The 23,814-nt window shown below is 35.3% G+C and overlaps 1 protein-coding gene across 1 annotated transcript; it reads left to right on the top strand.

The window, feature by feature from the left end:
- Nucleotides 1–15,631: 15,631 nt before the first annotated feature.
- LOC144555159 (PHD finger transcription factor) lies at nucleotides 15,632–21,896 on the top strand. Its single transcript, XM_078303395.1, has 8 exons — nucleotides 15,632–15,705; nucleotides 16,769–19,255; nucleotides 19,455–19,584; nucleotides 19,699–19,784; nucleotides 20,203–20,453; nucleotides 20,770–20,856; nucleotides 20,938–21,037; nucleotides 21,650–21,896. Exons 1-8 carry the CDS (start codon nucleotides 15,637–15,639, stop codon nucleotides 21,830–21,832), a joined length of 3,393 nt encoding a protein of 1,130 aa, XP_078159521.1. The 5' UTR covers nucleotides 15,632–15,636; the 3' UTR covers nucleotides 21,833–21,896.
- Nucleotides 21,897–23,814: the final 1,918 nt, after the last annotated feature.

Raw genomic sequence — 23,814 nt, 5'->3', positions numbered from 1 at the left:
TGCGTTCCTTCTTGAGATCGACACAGCCACGGATAACGGATATGATGTCCGTTTTCTTCGACTTAAAATGGAGGTCTGTGATCGCAATCGTATACCAAAACAACACCTCGTTCCGCTCAGACGGGTTGACGGTCGTCGATCTTTGTATGACCTTGAGATAGAGATTGAGACTCCCCAAACTGAAAATCTCAATGCTTGGGCGAGAAGAAAAGAAGGAAGGCCATACCCCAATGGCACTGAATTTGGCCAGAAACCAAGATCTGATACTGATGGTCCTGCTCCTGGCAACAATGGCCCCAACTTGTTTGGTACAGGACACTCTGGCGCACCAGAAACGTTTCCTCCTGGAGGTACCCACCCTGCTGGTGGCCGCCAACACTCAGCCGCCGGAGCAGCAAACTCTGGTACTAATTTGCTTGGGACAGGGCACCCCGATGTACCACATGTTCCAACTGGTAATCAATCTGCTGGTGGTAGTTCCTCAGTACCACCAGTACGGTCTCCCACAGATCTGTTACAAGCCATTAAAGGGAAGCGAGCCTTGTCTGTAGAAGAGGAATTGGAATCGATGCACCAGGACCTGGCTGCCTGGGAACATTTGGTTCATCAATTTACTGGCGCGGGACCCAGTCACAGCCACCATCCAGAGCTTGAGTTGCCCCCACAGACTTCTCCTCCACCATCACTACCTGAACAATCAGAAACTGCTGTTCCTCATGCCCCTTCCTCGCCAATCCTCCCCTCTCCACCACCTTCCATCCCAGTAACCTCCACCACCACCTTTCCTCCTGTCAGACAAACTCTTTCCTCACCACCTTCTACTGAGCCAGCTCCCCCACCTCACACCCCTCACCCAGTCTCACAGAATGACTCTGACAGTGAGGACAACACCCCACTTGCTACCTTACTTAAGAAAACCACAAAATCTGCTCACTCAACCTCTGGTAAAACTACACCCCACTCTCAACTTACTCCTAATCAGCAAAGGTGGGCTGAAAACTACAAAAAATTCCCTCCTAAAGGGGATAAGAAAAAAATACACTTGGGGGAGAAAAACCAAATCTGCTCAGTTATCAGTCAAGAAAAAAGTTTCCTTTGCTGTCAAACCCACACCCCGACACTCTGGGGCTGGTGCCTCCTCTAGGAGTAGTGCCAGACTTCGCAAGGCTGCTCATAAAAATGGTCCAGGGTCCACCCCTGATAAAGCTATCTCACTCTCTGATTCTGAATCTCCCGAACACCAATTTCCTACACCTGACATCTCTGCACCACTTGGACCAAGAAGGAGCCTTCGAGTAACCAACCAAGCTGACCCGGCATCCACTATGAGCAAAGCCAAAAAACGGAAGCAGACAGCTGGGGACACCTCTCAAAACCCAGGTATACCGTTACTTAATACATTCCCTTACTCTAGGCTTACTTTAGACCAAATAGTTGATCTCTTTAGTGTATACAATATTAGGTTAGGCTCCTCCTCAATAGACTGTAGATCATTGATTGATAGTATACAACATATGGATAGGAAAATTTTTGAAACTGTAGTTAAAGATTTGATTAGCACTTCTAAATCTACTAATACAGTAGTCACATTAGACCTAGCACAGCTTAGGAGTAGTGTTCCAGAGACTCAAGTAGACATTAGATGAACATTCTAAACTGGAATTGTAGAGGTCTCAACTCTTGTAGTAAGAGACAGAGACTTAGAGATATGATTATAGCTAACCAAATTGATCTGATAGCAATTCAAGAAACTAAGAAACCTTCCTTTACGACTAGATGTTTAGCTAGCATTTCTCAGAAATTCGATATTTGGTTCTGGGTACCTTCCATTGGGCGCTCTGGAGGGATCCTCTTTGGAGGAGATAGTAATATCATTACAGTCTCACACCACTCTCTCCATAGGTTTAGCCTAAATCTTATTTTGGACCATAAGATAGATAGTACTAAATGGCAACTAACAATTGTATATGGATCTGTTTTAAGACACCAAAAACTAGCCTTCTGGGATGAACTTAACCAAACTAGGGATGATAGCATCCCTCTCTGGGTCCTCTGTGGTGATTTTAATTCTATCCGGAAAAAACAAGATAAGTCTGGTCCCAATTTTGATGTTCCTCTTAGTCGTCTATTCAATGAATTTGTCCAAACTCATTTGTTAGTTGAATGTAAACTCCCCAATCGAAAATATACCTGGTCGAATGGTCGACACTTTGCTCTTCTTGATAGGTTTTTTACTACTATAGACTGGGATATTAAATACCCTGACAGCTCTCTGACTGACCTCAGTTTTAATGATTCAGATCACTGTCCTCTCATGTTATCTACTAACACAGTTTCCACTCCCACCCTCCCCAAATTTACCTTTGATCCTATCTGGTTAGAACAGGAAGATTTCCTTATTCTCCTCCCTAAATGGTGGCAAGAAAAACCATTACAGTTACCAGATATTGCCAAATCTTGGAATCAGAAACTCAAACATTTAAGAAGGAGAATTAAGGGATGGGCAAAAAATTTCTATGGGGCCCAAAAGAGAACCAAACAGCACCTTCTCTCTCTTTTACACGATTTAGAACTCGTTAGAGAAACTAGGGACCTCACACATGTAGAAGAGGAAACATGGCTACTCTATACCTCTCAGCTGGAAGATATCTACCACCAAGAGGAAGAATCTTGGAAACTTAAATCTAAGCAAAAGTGGTTAGAGGCTGGAGATGCCAATACCAAATTTTTCCATTCCATAGCCACCCATAGGACTAAAAAAAATAGAATTAATTCTTTAGAAATTAATGGCCAATTAACATCTGATCCCAATTCTATTCAGCACCACATATTAGATTTTTACCAAAATTTGTTAGGTACTGTAGGACTTAAATTTGGACATTTAGAACAAAACTTCTGGGATATAGAAGATACCCTCACACCATTGGAACAGTGGTCCTTAGAAAGACCATTCACAGAAGAAGAGCTGAAACATGCTCTCTTTGCATCAGAACCAAATGGGGCCCCTGGACCAGATGGTTTTACATTCAAATTCTATCAATTCTTTTGGGAGGAGGTTAAATCTGATCTTATGCTATTGGCTCATTACTTTTTTGAGCACACTTTAGACTTGCATAAAATCAACAAATCTTGTATCTGTCTCATTCCAAAAGAGAAAGATGCAAAACTCATTACAAAATATAGACCTATTAGCTTAGTCAATTGTAGTTTTAAATTGCTCTCTAAACTTCTTACTATTAGATTAGAACCAATTATGTTTAGAATCATAGATCCTAGCCAATCAGCTTTCATTAAACATAGATTTATTTTAGATAATGTTATCCTCAGTCAAGAAGTAATCCATTCCTGTCAATCAACAACACAGCCAGGTGTAGTAATAAAGGTGGATTTTGAAAAAGCCTACGATACGATTCACTGGGATTACTTACTTGAGGTTTTGCAAAGTCGAAATTTTGGCAGTAAATGGATTCACTGGATTACTCAATGGTTGTACAGTTCTCAGTCTAGTATACTTATTAATGGTCATGTTACTGAATATTTCTACTGTAAAAGGGGAGTTCGACAAGGAGACCCTCTCTCCCCTTTCTTGTATATTCTAGCGGCTGATACACTTAGTAAGATTTTCTATAAAGGTCGAATGCATGATAAATTGTTAGGGTTAGGACCACCATGTTTACAGAATAAAGCCATTACCAATTGCCACTATGCTGATGATACTATTCTCTTCTTATCTGCCACTGAAGAGAATGTAGAATCAGCTTGGTGGGCAATGATGGCTTTTGAAGCTCTTTCAGGAATCAAAATGAATTACTCTAAAACAGCTATGTATCCCATTAATGTCAATACCAATTCTACTCTCAATCAACTGTTTAGATGTCATTGGGATTCTTTCCCTTTAATGTATCTTGGCCTCCCTGTAAGTAATAAAAAGTTGACTATTTCAGATTGGCAATTCTTGGTAGATAAAATAGAAAATCGATTACCTAGTTGGAAAGGACACCTACTATCTTTAGGGGGGAAATTAACACTAGTTAATTCGGTACTATCATCTATCCCTCTATATACCCTCTCTGTGTATAAAATTCCAATTACAATTTTGAATAAGATTGACAAGATTCGGAGACAGTTCCTATGGCAAGGTAGTGACAGATCTAAAAGAAAATATATCTTGATGAAATGGTCTGTAGTTTGTTTAGCTAAACATTTTGGTGGCATGGGGGTTTTAAATCTTCGTGATATGAATATTTCTCTCCTGTTGAAATGGTGGTGGAAACTTAAAAACCCTCATTATACTAGTACTTGGAAAACACTTGTTATTATGAAATACTATTCTAGGCCAATCATATCTCAATCTTCCTTTTGGATAGCACTATGTACTTTAGAGAATTTAGGACAGGCTAGCCTTAGCTATGAACCAGGTAGTCAGCAATCTGTAGTTAGGTTTTGGGAAGATATTTGGTACCATCATTGTTCTTTAGCTACAAGCTTCCCACAGGTGTACCGACTTTGTATTAACAAAGGGGTTCTCTTATCTGAAGTCATAGCCACACAAGGGGGGGCAATCCGTTTTCGCCGAATCTTAGTTGGCACTATAAGGGAAGACTGGTCTCACATTCTTTTCCTCATTAGTCATACACAACTTCCCCCCTCTTTTGATACACTTAATTGGAGATGGGAAGTGTCAGGAAAATTTTCTACAAAATCTATTTATCTCATACTTAATCATAGAGGAGTATTGGCTGACAATCCTTTAATTTGGTGGGTGTTACCAGTACCACCAAAAATACGAATTTTCATGTGGCTTACCATGCATCAACGGATATTAACCAAAGATACCCTTACCAAAAAAGGTTGGGTAGGTAACCAACAATGTCAGTTTTGTCCAGCAAATGAAACCAGAGACCATCTTTTCCTCACTTGCCCTTTGGCCCAACAAGTCTGGTTTTGGTTAGGTAAAAGTCAGCAATTTATATCCAGCTGGAACACATGGGATGACATATTCTCTTATGCTTTTTTGCTGAATCATCATGAAAAGTCCGGTTTGTTAATCATACTTAGTGCGGTTTGTTGGACCCTCTGGACACATCGAAATGCTGTTGTTTTCAATGATACTTCACCTAAAAATGCTAGAACACTTATTTTTCTAATCAAATCTTTGATTGTATACTGGCCAGGAAAAATGAAGAAGGACACTGCTGATGCGGCTCATTCCTGGTTGCCGATCATAGAGGATGCCATTCCTCTCAACATCATCCCCCCCAACATGGAAGTAGTGCCATATGCTGAGGGCGTGGAGGCTGATACTCATATGGCCTCTGGTGCAAATGAATGTGTTTGAATGAAGACAGACTTCCTCCTTTTTGTAGTTATTATATTCCTTAGTTTTATCTTAAGTGGATTATGTTTAGCGTCTCTAGCTTACTTTTGGTCGATTACCTCAAATAGAGGTTGGTTATACTGTTGCCTTATGGTTGGTTGCATTTTGTTTTACATTGCTAAACTGACATCAGCTTGCTGGCTGTTGACGTTTTGTAATTAACTGTTTCAGCAATGAAATGGGCTTCTAGCCTCTTTTAAAAAAAAAAAAAAAAAAAAAAAATTATCCTAATAAGACAAAAAAGTTTTGATTTACTATTCTAACTCAATCAAACACCAAATATGCTATTCCGAATGATCTAATCCCAAGAATAACCTATTCTCAATTCAACCAAACATACCCTTACATATTCACACAACGTGAATCTGTATTGAGAATTCCAACGCGAAATTTATATGTATTCTACTAAAATATCAAAATTATGTTTACTCTTCTAAAACATCAACGTTAAAACAAAGTACGATGTGCAGGTTAAATTTTAGATGTCAATAATTAAATTTCTAAAGTGAATTTTACTTCTTTTTTTTTAGAAAACTTTCACGGAAGCTACAAAATTATAAGGAAAAATTAAAATTTCAACTTTTGAGTAATTAATAGTTTCATAATTTTTTTCTAGCCAATTGTACTACACCTCTTTCGTAAATTTTTCTTATTCATTGTAAATAACTTCAAATAGTTAAATACTTTAATTCAGTAGAGTTAATATTACTAATGAAATTATTATGCGCTATTCTTCATGTAATAATATAATAAAAAGGTCTAAACGTTGAATGTAGCAGAAGCACAATGATACAATATCAAATAAATGTGAAACCGGTACTTATACAACGAAAATATTAATTCACTAACAGTGACGAAACTATAATTTAGACCAGAAAGTTAAAATATAAAAAGTATAACGTGAGGTTGCTAAAATTTGAACTTAGTTTTTACAATTTCTAATAAAATTTCAACTATTAAATACTAACTCACGGAATAAGGATTTAGATCTCAATTATTCCGGCAAAGGAGACTTAACTAGACTGACTTAATTAAGCATAAGTTGAAAGTTAGATCTCAAAATGTAAACAACCCCTCAAGATGGAAAAAGGGTTAGATCATGAATGGATCCACTGTCAGTGAAATACATCATATTTTTTTCTCGAATAATCATTTTAGTACCTACACCTCCGTCCCCGCACCGTACCCGTATATTTTCCAACTCAGTCAACCTTCTAATTTGACCATCCTAACTAATGACTTTCTAAAATAGACTCTCTCTCTCTCTTTCCCCACCTCCATTAGCGATATATATCGGCTCCCAATCTGATCCGCTTGCAGAGAAAATAAAAAATTCTCATATCGTGTCGACGACCTCTACAACCCGAATCACCTCTACCTCACTAGCCTCCGTCTGCGCGCCCCCTGCGTGCTTCCTCTACTCGCCACCTCTTTTTTTGGCATTATAGGCATTAATACTTTGTTACATTTATGTTAATACTTGATTGGATATATATCTACATTACTTATAACAGATATTAATACTTTCCATCTGTAATATATAAAATGTTGAACTGATAAATAATTTTCATTTTATTGTTCAATATCAGAATGGATATTGATCTAAATGTGTATTTTTGAGATGATTTATGCATACAAGATAAATAATTTTCATTTTATATAACTGTATAGTTATAAGAGGAGGGATCAAGTTACAACATTTTTTGAGTTACAACAAGTTACAACAAGCATTTTCTATATTTTGAGAGTCCAAATCGTCGATCCAAACTGTTAGATGTGATCTCTACAATAAAATGTGCATGGAGACCAAATTTTACATTTTTTGGAATTTTTTTACTATTTATTAAGATGGGTACAAAAACTAGTCAAATTCAAACCATTGAATTTTGTACCCATCTTAATAAATAGTAAAAAAATTCCAAAAAATGTAAAATTTGGTCTCCAAGCACATTTTATTGTAGAGATCACATCTAACAGTTTGGATCGATGATTCGGACTCTCAAAATATAGAAAATGCTTGTTGTAACTCAAAAAATGTTGTAACTTGATCCCTCCTCTTTTTTGAGTTACAACAAGTTACAACAAGCATTTTCTACATTTTGAGAGTCCGAATCGTCGATCCAAACCGTTAGATGTGATCTTTACAATAAAATGTGCTTGGAGACCAAATTTTACATTTTTTGGAAATTTTTTACTATTTATTAAGATAGGTACAAAATTCAATGGTTTGAATTTGACTAGTTTTTGTACCCATCTTAATAAATAGTAAACAAATTCCAAAAAATGTAAAATTGGGTCTCCAAGCACATTTTATTGTAGAGATCACATCTAACGGTTTGGATCGACGATTCAGACTCTCAAAATGTAGAAAATACTTGTTGTAACTTGTTATAACTCAAAAAATATTGTAACTTGATCTCAAATATTTTAAATTGTTTCTACAACTCAAATATTACGATTCAATTTATTTCTTTTTTGTTTATGACTACATATTGTCAAACAATCAGGCATTTACATTGGTAGAAAAGTCATAAACTGCAAGCACAAGTTTATAATCGACATTTAAGATTATGTAATAAATAAGATAAAATTTACAAATTTGATGTACTTGTTCGAAATTTTATTATCTATATATGTTGGTGAAACTTGAATTATCCAAACTTTTGTGGAATTTATTACATTTTGTGCAAACATGACTTTAATTTACATTTATACGAGTTAAATATTCAGTACTTGACATAAATCATTTTAAGTTAATGCAGATAAATAAACTTGTTGCAATCAATTTTCAAACTGAATGCACTGTACGAACATTTTCTATATGATCTCTTAATTTGATATGCTTGTAACACGGCCATTTTTATTAATAACTAAAAAAAAAGATTTTTTTAAAAACTATCCTCATGTTTGTTTGTTTTTTTTTTTAAATGCTCCGACCGCCAGGTCCACAGGCGGCCCACCCCTTCTAGCAGACCGCCCGGGCCAGGGGCAGTCAACTAGAGACCAGACCGCCTGAGGTCCAGGCTGTCCTCCTTATTTTTTTAGAGAGATCTTAATATTTTAATTTAAATAATTTTGTGAAGAAAATTGTTTAGAGTGTATGCCAAAAAATAAGACATTTGATATATTTATGAAGTGATGTCGTAACTCTTTATAATTTTGATTTGGTTTGTCAATTAGATATCACAGGTTTAAAAATAACACTAATTAAGGACCTGGTCTCTGACAGCTTGTTGATCTTCTTCTCTTTATTTCTGGTACTAAAACAGTAATTTAGAGCTGCTAAAATATATTAAAATCTCAAATTAGATCTCTGTCTATGAACAATGCACTCTAGACTGATATCTAGTATGGTACCAAAGCCAAACTCAACAGCCAAGCACTAAGCAAAGACCACTGGTATAGTGTAATGTACTAAAAACATCAAATTTGACATCTTCTAGTAAATCAGCAAGTTTGGACTGATACAGGGACCAAACTGCAAAAGTGATTACACCAGCATGTAGAGCATTCAAAAATACACAGAGTTGATACAAATTTCAATTTATTTGGATTTTTCTACAATTAGTTATGAATTTCCAAATTTCGGCTTTTGAAAAAAATTTAAACAGACATAACTTTGGTCAGGATAGTTGGATTTGCGCTTATGACCACTTTTTGAAAAGGGGGGGGCAAGATAGATCTAAATATCACCGCGGGGGTCACCCCTGGATATCCGAAGTATCATAATTTCAAAAAAACGTCATTTAGTGCCTCAAAAATTCAGTTTAAGTTTTTATTCAACGGTAGGCATATAACGATTGGTATTTTGTTTAGTCAATAGCCTAAGGGATTATTCAAGAATGATCCATATAATTATTTTAAAATGTATTTACTATTTATTTTGTTCGTTGGCCTATCTCCGAGCAAAGGGTATATGTTGACAATAATTAAATAATCCAATTATTCTCTAAAAAAAATGGTATATGTTGACAATAAGCAAATGGTTTATGTTGACAAGAATCAAGGCCAAGTCCTTAGTGTTATCGTTAGACTTGTAATATCCAACTAACAAATCAAATCAAAGTTATAAAGAGTTACGACATCACTTCATAAATATATCAAATGTCTTATTTTTTGGCATACACTCTAAACAAGAAAACTTTTTATTCACAAAATTATTTAAATCAAAATATTAAGATATCTCTAAAAAAAAAAAGAGGATCGCCCAGACCCCAGGCGGTCTGGTCCCTAGTGGACCGCCCCTGGCCCGGGCTATCTGCTAGGAGGGGTGAGCCTGGTGATCGGGACATTTAAAAAAAAAAAAACCAAAAATGAGAGCAGTTTTTAAAAAATCTTTTTTTTAGGATATTAATAAAAATGGCCGCTTGTAACTGATCAATATATTATATATGCATTCTAGTCTCTATCTAGATATCAAAAAATATACATACATACATGAAGGATTTCATGATGTGGCAAGGCAATAAATTCAAAAATTTAAACCTTCTTACAAGCATCTACGGATCTACTTTATTATGCTAATTCTATTAAAACAATTCAAATGTATGCAAATGGATATGTACTCATTCATTAATCACAAATCTATTTACTAAAGGTGATTTGGATATACCTCTACCAAATGTCAATTTGGTGAATAGAGAGAAGTCGAATTCTCTTCTAGATCTCTTGGATACCTTCGTTTGTCGAAACGGCCTCCTAGTGTTCACCTTGAACTAAACAAGGATTAGAAAGACCTTGCTAGAGATCTTAATCTAATCTAAGTTTTGAACCTAGTTAATAACCCTTCTTGTTCTTCTAATAATTTCTTACTAGAGAAACCAATAATATGAGAGGAAGAGGGATGGCGGCTAGGAGGGAGAGGAAGAGAAGAAAATAAATTTTCAGAAAATTTCTTGCACATTTTATTTTTTAAATACCTTCTCTACCTCTCCTTTTATACAAATATACTAGGGTTTCCATTGTGTAACCTTCCTAGTATAATTCTCTTTATTAAAAGTGACAACCCTAGCCGCTGCTATAGTGCACGCTACAGTAACTGCTACAGTGCACACTACAGTAACTGCTACAGTGCACACTACAATACCAGGCTCAACTCATATTCATTTTGGGTTTTAATAAACTTATGTTATAACAATGTTTTGCACATTATTAATTATGTGTCATGTATATTATACTATATAATATGTACCATATTATACCAAATAATATATATGCACACTTCTCATAAATTTATCTTTATTCTAAGCAGTCATGATATTTATTTATTACATATATATTATTTCATGTCATATGAAACAATATACATCATATAAATAAAATATCCTTCTTGTTTCTCGTTCAGTTGGTGTGACCTATATGGAGGATCTGTGTTATGTTGACAATGGCATAAAACATTTTATTACCATAAACTATAAGCGGTATTCTAGCTATACATTATAGTTACCCAAATAACATAGATGTAAAGTATCATTTTTACAATACATGATCTTTTAAAGTAACGTTACAAATAACATTACTTGTGTCCATTCCTTGTCACATGATATTATGAATAATATACAAAGTCGGACTGTGTCATCTTTGTATTATATTCGTTTCTTGGTCTCTTAAGTAAATTATAAATATATAATTGCACTTCAGTTATATTGCATGCATTATAATTCTACTTTACCAAGGGGACCATAAAATATCATCACTCATAATGAGAGGCAGTGATACTATTGACATATAACTTTCTCCCACACAAGTTATATACAAGGAACTAATATTTTTATCACCACTTATGATAAGCAGCTTTTAATACTAATTACATTATATACTTCTCATGTGAAAAAGAAATACATCTCACATCTTAAAATTCCGAGACACAATGAAAATATTAATGACACTAACATAACCCATATAATATCTTCATTCGTTAGGTCTGTTCAATATATGAAACCTTTCATATACTCATGTTATTAAACGATAAGTCTTTATCAACATTTATAGAACTACAATGTACTTTAATCAACATGACAAACTTATCATGGTATATTAGTGTTCCATGCTAATAACCAAGTTTGTGAACATTTTAGAGATTTATGTTTGTCATCATATAGAGTTCTATGGTTCAAGACCAAGAGCATCTTCTTGAATACTTCTATACATAAACATAAATTTCATGGAACAAAATGCATGTAGCATCCAATTCATAAACATAACATGTAAAAGTGATCAACATAAGATAAATTTTAGAACATATATCTAACAATCTCCCACTTGTTCTTAAAGTTACCTCTTATGCATCACTTATGCATAAACTCTAAGACTAGGGTTGCCCTCTCGACTCATTACTCTATCTCTGTCAACCGTCCATGTTTCTTCAAACCCACGAGGTTGAAGTGAACTTTGCCTTTTGGGTTTGAGATAAGGGCTTTGTTAGTGGATTTGTTATGTTACCATCCGTGTTCACCTTTAAAGATTTATTTTGTCTTCCTTAATGAAGTCTTGAATGACAAAATGTATCAGCGGTAGTTAACACTTCTGATTGGGTGGTTGAGTCAGTCGTAGTTGATTGTTTAAAACTTCTCCAACTAACGACACCACCATTCAGAAATGAAAACATACCTTGATTGTGATCGCTTGTTATCATAATCGGTTTAGAAACTTGCATTGATGTAGTCATCTACAACGAGTTTCCTCTTACCTCCATACATAAGAAACTTATATTTTAGTCCTATTGAGGTACTTAAGGATATTCTTAACAACGGTTCAATGAGCAGGACCTGCATGGGCTTAGTAACAATTTGTCACACTTAGAGCATATTATGCGATATCGGGTTGTGTGCACACCATAGCATACATGATGGAACCAATGGCGGAATCATATGGTACATCCTTCATGATTTCAATGTCTTTACGTGGCACGTTGAGACTTGCTAAGTGTCACACCTTGAGTCATTGACACATTTCTTTTCTTGGAATTCTGCATGTTGAATCTTTTCAACACTTTGTCAATGTAATTACGTTGACTTAAGCTAATGAGTCTTTGAGACCTATCTCTATATATCCTTATTCCTAAGATATATTGAGCCTCACCCAAGTCTTTCATTGAGAAAACATCTTTCAATGAAGTTTTTGTTTGCTCCATTAAAGGTATGAAATTGCCAAACAAGAGTATGTCATCGACATACAAGACTAAGAATACAATGCGGCTCCCACTAACCTTCTTGTGAACACAAGGTTCCTCTTCGCTTTGAATGAATCCAAGGTGTTTAACCTCATCATCGAAACATTTGTTCCAACTCCTTGATGCTTGCTTCAATCCATAAATGGATCTTCGAAGTTTGCATACTTTACTGCCATACTTTGGATCTTCAAAACCTTGAGGTTGTACCATGTACACTTTCTCTTCTAAGTTCCCATTCAGGAATGCTGTTCTGATATCCATTTGCCATATTTCATAATCATGAAATGCGGCAATGACCAGTAAAATCCGAATGGACTTAAACATAGCTACAAGTGAAAATATTTCGTCATAATAAATTCCTTGAACTTGACTAAATCCTTTTGCAACAAGTCTAGCTTTGTAAGTCTCTATGTTGCCATCCATGTCTATCTTCCTTTTGAAAACCCATTTATTTTGAATGACCTTCTTTCCTTGAGGAAGATCTACCAAGTACCAAACTTGGTTGTCATACATAGACTGCATTTCGGATTTCATGGCTTCATACCATGATTGGGAGTCATCTCTATTCATTGCTTCGTGGAAGGTCAACGGATCTTCAGTATCCATTACTGAAATTTCGTGAAGGCCTAGAAATCAGGTTTCTTTCTTAGCCATATTGACCTTCTCTATTCCTGTGGCATTTGGTGTTCTTGCGGTTCCTCTTGAACCTCTTGAACATCCTCCTTAATTTCTTACGAAATATGTTCAAGCTCAACTTCCATTGGTTGAACACTTAGTGGTGATTTATGAACCTCTCCCTCAATCGTTTGAGGAACTCATTCATACATGCTCCCACTAGCCATACTCTCTCTATATACATATGCATTCTGGTATAAGAAATTTACAAATATTTTTGCAACATCATCAAGTATATGCACAAGATATAGTTTGATTGCATTCATGCAATCAATTTTGTTCTAATCATTTCCTCGATACATTTTTAAAATTATACAAAGATTCACAAACTTGCTTCAAAACAGTACGCGGTTAAAATACGCACCAAAATGTGCATACAACTGATTTGAGTAGATAAAATTAAAATTTTGTGTAAGAACTAATTATTATTTTTTAAGAAGAAAAATAAAAATCTAGCCTCTATATTCCATTAATGAGAACACTAGTGGTGTCTATTTTACAAAAGCTTTAAAAAGTAAAATATAAATCAGAAAAATTAAATAAGAGAACGTAAACAAAGAAAGAATCAAAAGCAAAATCTTTGTGAAATTTAGATAATGTAAAATTTCTAAGTAATTCGGAACCAATTCCAGAATTTTTTTATTATCTCTGCTGCAATTATACTGGTTATTTTTTTCTTCTTTTCTGAAGATTGTCCTGCATTGTTCTCTCCATATTACAAAATTCATTGTGAGCTGAATTCTTTTTGTGTCTTTTTGTCTTGAGACCAATATGGCCTGAGTGAAGTTTCCATCTTGAAAGTACTGACACGCTTGCAGCTATGGTTTAGTTCTTTCCAATTTGTGTCTGATCTGACATGTTATTATGTTAACTGGCACCCATTAAACAAGTGTTGTACCGACTCTGATGTTCTCTTACACATTATGCATCTGTTTGATAAAATCCATCTCTTAGTGACCAGATTGTCTATTGTATCTTGTTCTGAAGCATGAGTCATTCAAACACCAACGCTCTTGTTGGAGCTTTAAGATTCCATATATTTTTTTTATTTGTGGTTATATATATGTGACCCTTCTTCTATCATTCTATAGAAAGATCTCACCGTGAACATTCCATCTTTTGTCCATTTCCGAAGAACTAAATATTTGAGCAGTATTTACATCATGTTATGTATCCTAAGTGAGTTTTAAATCAATTCTTTGGTCAATACACAGCTAATAATATTAAAAAAATTCGAAAGTCCAAAAATTTGAATCATGACAACACATTTTGTTACGTTAATAATTTACAATGCAAAATTAAAAAAATGCAGATAATTGACCGCCTATTATGTCATGAGAAGTGACTAGTCACCCAAAATTATTAAAATTTGAGTTTATTTTGTACAAAGATCAATCCATATAATTAATTAGCAAAAGCCTTTAATTTTCATCATGTTGATTTTATTCTAAGGAAAATCTAAATTTATTGACGAACACGAGCACTTCATTTTTATTATTCAGGACTTTATAAATTAAATTTACTTGAAATTTTAGAGTTCAGATTATAAGAAGTAACACATGTTGTTGTTATGATGTGTTGGTAAAAAAAAATTATACTTGGAGCTCTTCTAATTATTCCATTAACAACAAACCACAGAATGCGTCCCTGCTAATTTTACACTTCATATATATAACAAATAAGGGGTAAACAATAAAAAAATTGCTGGGCTGTTTTTAATCGTACATATATAGCATATCCAATTTATCCTCAATACATTCTGAACAATCACATAAAAAATAAAACGCTAAACATATCATATAAACTACAAGCAGAAGTTATATATGTTCACGCTAATTTATATAAGATTGAATTTAGCATATATAGAGAATGTTTTTTAGTCGATGTCTTTAATTAGTTTGTTCCTGGTACATGTTCGAAAATAACTAACTATATATATGCGCCTGAGCCGGGCCAATTCGCTCAAATTTATAACAATCTGAATGAAATAATATTATTAAAATAAACTAATTTTGAAAGTTTCTGATACTAATAGTAATTAGCATGAATCACCCGATTGCATCTTGACGTTTGGATTGGAAAAGACTTCACCGGAAAGGATTGACACTGCGGAGTCTAAATATAAGCCTGTTAAGAAGCGCGCGAAAATAGAGGTGCGCCGGGCCCATCTGTGGCACTGGGAGTTGAGAAATAGAAAATGTTTTTTTTTTTTTTTTTTATAATGAAGGCACCTGTTGTAGGTGACATGGACCGACTTAAATTTCTCTCCAAAAATCTCTACAAGGAAACTAAACTTTCCGCATTCTATTTCTCTCCCTCTCTTCTTCCTTTTTCTTTTCTTGAATAAGCGCTCTCTCTTGGTTTCTGAGAAAGCGTTTTTCATCGCACAACCGTGTCGTCTGAGAATTTCTCAATGGCGATCGATTCCGACAAGTGGATGATGAACGGCATGAAAAAGCTCGTAGTGGGACAACATGTCGAGGTTAGTTAAACTTTGATTGATTTTCTGGTGATAAAAATACTCGAAAGATCATTCTGTTTCTCCCTTAAATTTCTTCTTTTCAGGACCCCATTTTCCATGTCATGGTAAGACTAAGCATGTTCTTTATTTTCATTATTTTGAATTTTCTAATATGAATCTGGGACGTACTCCCATTATCTAAATTATGTGAAGATAAAATATGCTCTTTCTTTCTTTCTTTTCTTTTTGATTTTTTCCGTGTGAATTGGTACTCTCGATGTACATTTTGTCTTCATTTTGGTACGACTTGCCATTTATGATCAAATTCCTCGTCTCCCAGATATGAATTCCTTCAACAGTTGCAAGTTTTTAGGCAATATGAATTCTTGAAAGTTCTTATTACTAGGTTTCGTTTGTTTTAGCACTAACATTAGGGTTTTACTAAATATGAGAATTGATGTTAGGAATTTACTTTCCTCGAAAAAATGTTAGATGTTAGGGTTTTAATAATATTTTTATTTCCTTGTTTAGGTATTTATAACGCTATTCTGCATTTTGTATTTGTTGCATAAAATTCTTTGCTTTATGATTGTATCATCCAGTTCTTAATTTGTTGGCTTTTATGATGTGAGACTGTGCAAGTTTGATACCAACAAATTTGGACATTTATGCAAATTATGAGCTTCACTACAAATTTTTTGAAGGTTAGCGGCTTTAAATACCTACTAACAATTCGATTGATAAAAAATATATTTACAACAAGTCAAGCGACTCCAATTTCTAAATCTACTCCTTTATTATCACAAAATCTTCTATATGGGAATCAATCATATAAAATTGTTATGCTGCGGGGTCAATTTTATAGTATCCATAGTATTTTTCTCTAAAGTATATAAAAAATCATGTATAATTATAAAAAAAAATTGAAAATGAATGGGGGTCACTTAACATGGATCCGCCTCTGTTGACCTCTCTACCACGTACATGTTGAAACTATATATACCTCTTACTATAAGTAATTAATTTCAAGTACAACTGAATTTAATAGAATCTGAACTAACCTTGGTAGTTTATTACTTTTTAGGTACTTTCTTTGGAGACGGGGATACAAGGTTGCTGGCATCGTGGCATGGTAATCGATACGAAGCCACTCCAGCGCATTGTGAAGTATGAGTACCTCTTCCAAAGTGACCATCCCCAATCACCTAACATAGTTGAACCTGTACCTGTTTCACCTGCAATAGATGGCATTTTGCATATGTCCTTCTCTCAGCTTCTTAATTCAGAACCACATGAAGATTCCCCTCAGACCTTGATGAGGAACAATATACGCCCATGTGCATGCCGCCTCCCGATCCAACCATCTGAAGCAACCTATGGAATGTGTGTCGATGCATGCGAAGAAAATGTGCACTGGGAAGGTATCATCCTCGATCACTTGAATGACCATTCTGCACAAACCACACAGAGAAATGTGTTCTTTCCTGATTTGGGGATTGAAAAGTCTGTGTCGCTTCAAAATCTCAGCCTATCGTCAGATTGGAATGAGATCACTGGTGAGTGGACCACACGTGGAAGGTGGAAGTTTCTAGTAGCTCTTGAGGCAAACCTAGAGAGAGCCAGTTTGTGCAGGATGATGCAGCAGTTGTGGGACATAGCAAAGTCCCACACTTATTTTGTCTCAAAAATTGGTGCATGGACCCGTGGGACACGTGATGAATGGTTTTATCTAGTACCAATTCTGATGCCTCACCTAGCTCTCTTGACAACTTTCACATCAGTACAGTCAGGGACATTTTGGAGTAGTGTATCTGATTTCGTTGAAGCCTATAATAACAGGAGCTGCAGCCGAGCAGGTAACTTAAATCAAATCTTGAAAGGGAAATCTGACATTGCACGGTCCCACCTCAAGTCAGTGGGTTGGCAATTTATGGAGACTGAAGGGGGTGCAAAATACTTTGTTTCAGCTGAGGGTACACGTTATAACTCATTCATCAAGGCCTGTGAAGAGTACCTCGCAGGGAAGGCATGCCCTCCTCCTCAGGAAACCGCCGAGAATAAGAAAAATAAAGGACCTTATGGACCAACAAGCACATGGAACCTAGTCAACCTAATTCCAGAGTTTTCCTCTGTGTTGACACAAGGTGGTAAGTATGAGGATGTCACGAGGGACACAGTGAGAAAACATCTCTTGCATCTGGGTTGGATTGTTAAGTACAAGAGGGATACCAACCGGCCCATGACCCGGTACCGATACCACTCGCCGAAGGGTAAAACCTACTACTCCCTGAGGGAGGTTTTTGATGAATTTGCAAGTGGGTTCCACTCCTGGAGATATGATCACAACGAAGATGACCAGTCAGGTTCAAATGGACATGATCCAAATTTGGGAACTCTAGAGGAAAATGGTGAAAATACTGTCTTAACTGAGAGTGTGCTCATTGACAATATCCTGCCAGAGAACCTACCGGTGCAAATTAAGGAGCAATTAGGGCACCTGCATATTGATTGTGGCAAGCTAGAGGCTAACAAACCAACTGGAGAGATCCAATCAAGCCCAAATGGAGACTATATACACTCTCAGCAACCGATTGGCAATGAAGGGAATCAGCTGGGCTTAAATAGGGATTCAGTTACTAATGTTATCCAGCTGGAGTACCCACCAGAGTCAATAAGAGAATACATTGAATGCATTAGGAGTAACCAAAAAGGATATATTGCTCCTCCTAATGTGAAGTTAAATGCTAAAAGGCATTTATTGTCGGCTGGATGGACCATGTGTATAAAAAGTACAAGAAGGGTTTATTACCGGTCACCGTCTGGCAAGTCCTTCGGTTCTCTCTTACAAGCTTGTAAGGTCTATCTGATGGAAGCTTTCGCTGCAAGTGGAGATGCCACAACAATCATTCAAGAGAGAAATATAGCAGGTGAAACTTCAGGATCCTCTACTTATGTTCTTAGGAAATATGGATCAAATGATCCAAAGAGAGAGCATCACTCTCAATGTTCTGCATTGAAATATCACCAGGGGAGATCCAAGAAGAGAAAGATTAGAGATAGAGATCCTGCAAATCTGATTAAAGCGAGGAAGAAACTCACAAAATCAAAGGAAAATTCTAATATTTATTGTGAAGCTGAATCGAATAGCAAAAATTCTCCCTTGACATGTTCAAAAACAATCATCTCTCTTTTAATAAACAAAAATCTGGTGATGCCCAGGACTAGAGTGTCATATAGATACATGAACTTTACCAAAAATGGAGTTATAACTTCCAACGGAATAAAGTGCATCTGTTGCAGCAAGACTTTCAGTGCCACAAACTTTGAGTTGCATGTCAGAGGGGCAAGCTTTGGGGGACCTCTAGCAAGTATCTACTTAAGGGATGGAAGATCTCTCCTGAAGTGCCTTGTGGAGGCAATGGAGACAGGCAATCTGGATATGCAGTTGGAAGAAAGTGATGATCACAACAATGACAGTGACGTGATATGCTCAGCCTGCCACCATGATGGTCTTCTTGTCAAATGTTGTAATTGTCCCTCAGCTTTTCATTCTTCTTGTGTTGGCTTGAAGGTAATTATTATTTAATTGTATTTTATTGTACTAGATATGGTATTGTTCCATTTTGGATATTGATCATCTACATATTGCATATTGCTCTTGGTTTAAATTCATTCCATTAATGTAGTGAAACACTTGATTTTTTTTCTTTAGAATATTGGTTGAGTGTAAATTAACCCTCTCTTTTGGTTGTTTTTTTTCCCCAAATTAGAAAATTCCTAAACGCTATTGGTGTCCTTTCTGCTGCTGCCGGGTTTGCAGATCAGGGGTTTACAAAGCCAATTCAAATGATTTGTGCAACAAAGCCACAGTGGTCTATTGCGAGCAATGTGAAGGCAGATGTACATTTCGCTCACCTATTAAATTTATTCAAATATTATCTATTTTTTATGGTATTTGTACTAAAGATACAGTCATTCTTAGTTCTAACATTTTTTATTTTTGCATCATAATAGTTCACATTGGATGCATTACAGAGGGCTGTCAGGATCTGACATTTTGCTTGACTGAACCATGGTTTTGTAGTAGCCAATGTTGTGAGGTAATTCAAAGTCGATCTCCTTTTTCTTCTTTCCATTCATATTTTCTGGACATTTCTTCTATTTTCCATTTTTTATCTATCTTACCAGTGAATTTGTAAGAATGCTTGTTTACTGGCGATGCAATTTTTGTTGTTGGATCTGGGCCCTATAACATAGAGTTCCCTTGTCAACCCTGTTATGATGAACTATACTGGTAGAAATATGCTGTTGCCTATAATGAACTTTATAATTCCACCATTTCCTTTGATTGCATGTATGTCATTTATTATCTTCTTTTTACTTTGTCTTTTGACTAAATTGTTGACAAACCAAAGGTGGTGCACACTTCCCTTGGGTACTGAACAGAATGAACTCAAGAGTCAATGAAAATATAAAAATGTAAAATGTTGTTAAGATATTCTAGAAACTTCGGTGCAGGTGGGAAAAATGCTGGGGAGCCTAATTGGCAAAAAGATCTCGATCTCCCCCTCAGCTGAAGGTCTTACCTGGAGCATATTGAAATATTCAAGGTGTGCTCAGGACCCAACTGCAAACTTGCAACCTGAGCTAATGGCAGAGCAGCATGCCAAACTATGTCTTGCAGAAGAAGTCATACACGAATGCTTTATGCCGTTGACAGAGCCACGTACTAATAGCGACATAATTTCTGATTTGATATTTAATAGAGAGTAAGTATTCCTACCTTTTTTTATTTTTGCTATATTTTTTTTGTGATATAATACCCTAGTATTTAGTGTCTTCTTAATTTTTTTTATTAAAGACATTAAATAATTCACCGACATGACTAAGCGAATATGTATCTCACTTATCAAGAATTAACCAAGGAAGCTGACAAACTAAGATGAATCGATGCGTCTCATAGTAACTATAATGTTATGTGTTTTATTTGGTTTAGAACAAATCCTGTTTAGCAAATATATTATCTTTAATTGTTTAGAATTTCCCTTTTGGTCAAATACTAAAAAAACCATTTTGTTCTAACAGGTCCAATCTTAGCCGCATCAATTTTAAAGGATTCTACACTATCATTCTGGAGAAAGAGGATGAAATTGTAGCAGCGGCTACCCTCAGGTACTTTTCATATTTGAAATTGCATTATCATCTCAATTTTGGGGTCCTTATATAATTTTGTGGTAATTTCTAACTTAACAGGATTCGTGGAGGAAAGATAGCAGAGTTGCCATTTGTGTGCACACGTCTTAAGTATCGTCGCCAGGGGATGTGCCACCACCTTATGATAGAACTAGAGAATGTATATTCTTTCTATAATCCTTTTATTCCTTATATTGTCATAACTCTCAGATTAAGCCAACCACAAACAACCCAGTTTTGTGGCGGTGTAACTGTCTTCCCTGTTGGGTTTCTCATGCCATATAGTATTAATATATTGCACACATATAACAAGCATGAGTTTCTTGGGACAGACAGTTAAGGTGTCCGTCTCTCATTCAACACTTAACTGGTTCAAATGCACACTTTGGCTCTGTTAATTTTCACTAAAACTAAAAAAGAACATAAATGACAGCATTTGAACATAACACTTCTAGAATGCAACTACGAAATTTTGTTGCATTTCTTCACTTTTGGAACTGACTGGAATTTGACTTAAAACAGATTGATTAGACTTCTGGTCTGATTTTTTTTTTGTTGAAAAGAACAAAATCTAAATTCTGGCTGGAATAGCGGAATTAACAAGCTTGCATTTTTGTGCTGTTCTAGTAGAACCTAATGACCAGCACTGGTTGATATCTGAAAAATTGCATTATAGTCCTTTTTATTTTAATTGCTAGTTTTAGTATCTGCATGGCTTTTATAGTTCAATTTTCTAAAAACCAATTTTCATCTTCTTCTTCTTTCTTTTCAGCTTTTGAGGGTGCTCAAGGTTGAAAGAATAATACTTCCATCAACTAAAGAGCAGCTGCCGATTTGGAGCTACTCTTTTGGTTTCAATCCATTACAGGAGAAAGAGTTGCTGGACTTGGTCAAGCATAATATATTAACCTTTACAGGTTGTACTTTGTGTGTTAAAAAAGTTCGCTCCATCTGACGATGTGTTGTTCGCTTCCTCTGCTTTCCAAGAAAGCTTTATTATATCTGGAGTACTATATATATATATATATATATTTTTTTTTTTTAAAACAGTGTTCATATCTATTTGATGATTATGTTGCTGTTTAATTTTTGAGTGCTCATTTCTTTTATAATTGATAATAGATTTGTTCTGCACATAGTTAGGAAATAATTTGTTGGTCAAATTTTGAATGCATGTGAATTATTGTTGTATGTGAATTGAGAATATAGTTTTTCTGCATATAGTTGCATATAAATTATTGTTGCTTTATAATACCTCCATTTATTTGGAATTTTTGCCCGACAATATATTTTATAAGCACATTCTGAGGAGCACTGTATATGATTGAAAAGCTTATTAACTAACTTTGGTATGCCAATTACTTCAGAAATCTCTAATGTAAAATAATGAGACATTTCATATACATAAGATCACTACTTTGAAATAAGAGGGGTAGAGATATTAAATTCTAATTTGAATTGTGTAGTTCGCAAACGGATATTGATGAGTCTATTTCTAGCACAACCTTATAATTTAGAAACTTTTGTTTTATGATAATTGCACCCAGTCCGAAAAGTTGAAGTATGAGAAAAAGTAACTTGTAATACGACACATCAGGCTTGACATGGCAAAGTCTTTTAGATCGTAAAAAGGAAATGAAAACAGTATGAATCTCTCTCTCTCTCTCTCTTTTGAAAAACTTGGCAGCGGCTTCCAAGGTGTTCGTATTAATATAAATGAACGTCTTACATCAATACATCTAGGGCTGCAAACGAATCAAATTTATCCTAGTTTGAGTTTGAATTTGAATAAGATTCATATTGAACTGGTTTGATTTGTTTCATAATGAACTAATTTCGTATAGAATTAATTTTGAACTATAATTTTTTTCGAATAAAAGTCAATCGAATTACAAACTACATTTTTTTTGACAGCCCTAGTTTTTTTTTTAATTCAAAGGCAGAGGCTGCCAGGTTTTATTCATACCATAAAAAATTCTAAAGGCATTACATCAAGAAGCCAGATCTATTCACTAGTACATCAATCAAACTAGCAAAATTCTAAATCTTGGCCTACTCAGCAATTTGAAAGCCACAGACACCCTTCATCCATGATCCTCTTTACCAGAATTCTAGGCTCTATTCTTTCCCTTCTGAAAATGACTCTGTTCCTCTGTTTCCAGAGCATCCAACATGCGCACATGAACCAGGTTGCCCATGATCTCTCATCAATTCGGCTTGTCAGTTTTACCCTATTCCAGGACCCTTCCCAAGTCAGTTGCACTGTATCTGCCGGGTACATGATCTGAACGTGCATTTCTTGGTATCAATTGTGGTCCTTATAATTTATCAGCCTTTTCTATAAATTTATTGAACTTTCAATGCAATGTTGCCTCAAATGGCACTAGAGATAACGGATTCGATCAACCTACGACAAATAGTGAGATACCAATGTCACCCTATATAGTCAGATAAGAATGTTTATTTTTTGTTCATTTATATTGTTATAAGCTTGTAGTTACTGGTTCTATTATGTTTGTAATAGAGGCATGAAGGCAGTTAGAGCAGTTAGATTAGTTAGACTATATTTGGTCATGTAACTGTAAGTAGTTAGATCAATGAGATGAATGTAATTACAATAGAACCAGTGAGTTGTAGCCTATATAAATAGCCAATTGTAATATGTTGAATCATAATAGAAAGAATTCATTTCATTCAACATTTCTCTAAATCGTTTAGATGGTATCAGAGCTTTGGTAAAGCTGGAATTAGACTCGCGCCTATTCTATGAATTATGCCTCAAAACCCTCCATTCTAAATCTGAAAAAAAACCTTTATTCCATAAATAAGTTTCTATTTCTCTCTATTCTAAGCCTAAATCCCTTCTATTCTCTCTATTTCCCCTTATTCCCTCTATTCCTATCTCCTATTCCTTTCTTCCAACAGAACAAGAAAACA

The sequence above is a fragment of the Carex rostrata genome, chromosome 6 (genome assembly GCF_964058835.1).
Source record: "Carex rostrata chromosome 6, lpCarRost1.2, whole genome shotgun sequence".
Classification (NCBI taxonomy): Eukaryota; Viridiplantae; Streptophyta; class Magnoliopsida; order Poales; family Cyperaceae; genus Carex; species Carex rostrata.
Note: the sequence above shows the minus strand (reverse complement) of the source record. Positions and strands in the feature narration are given on the sequence as shown.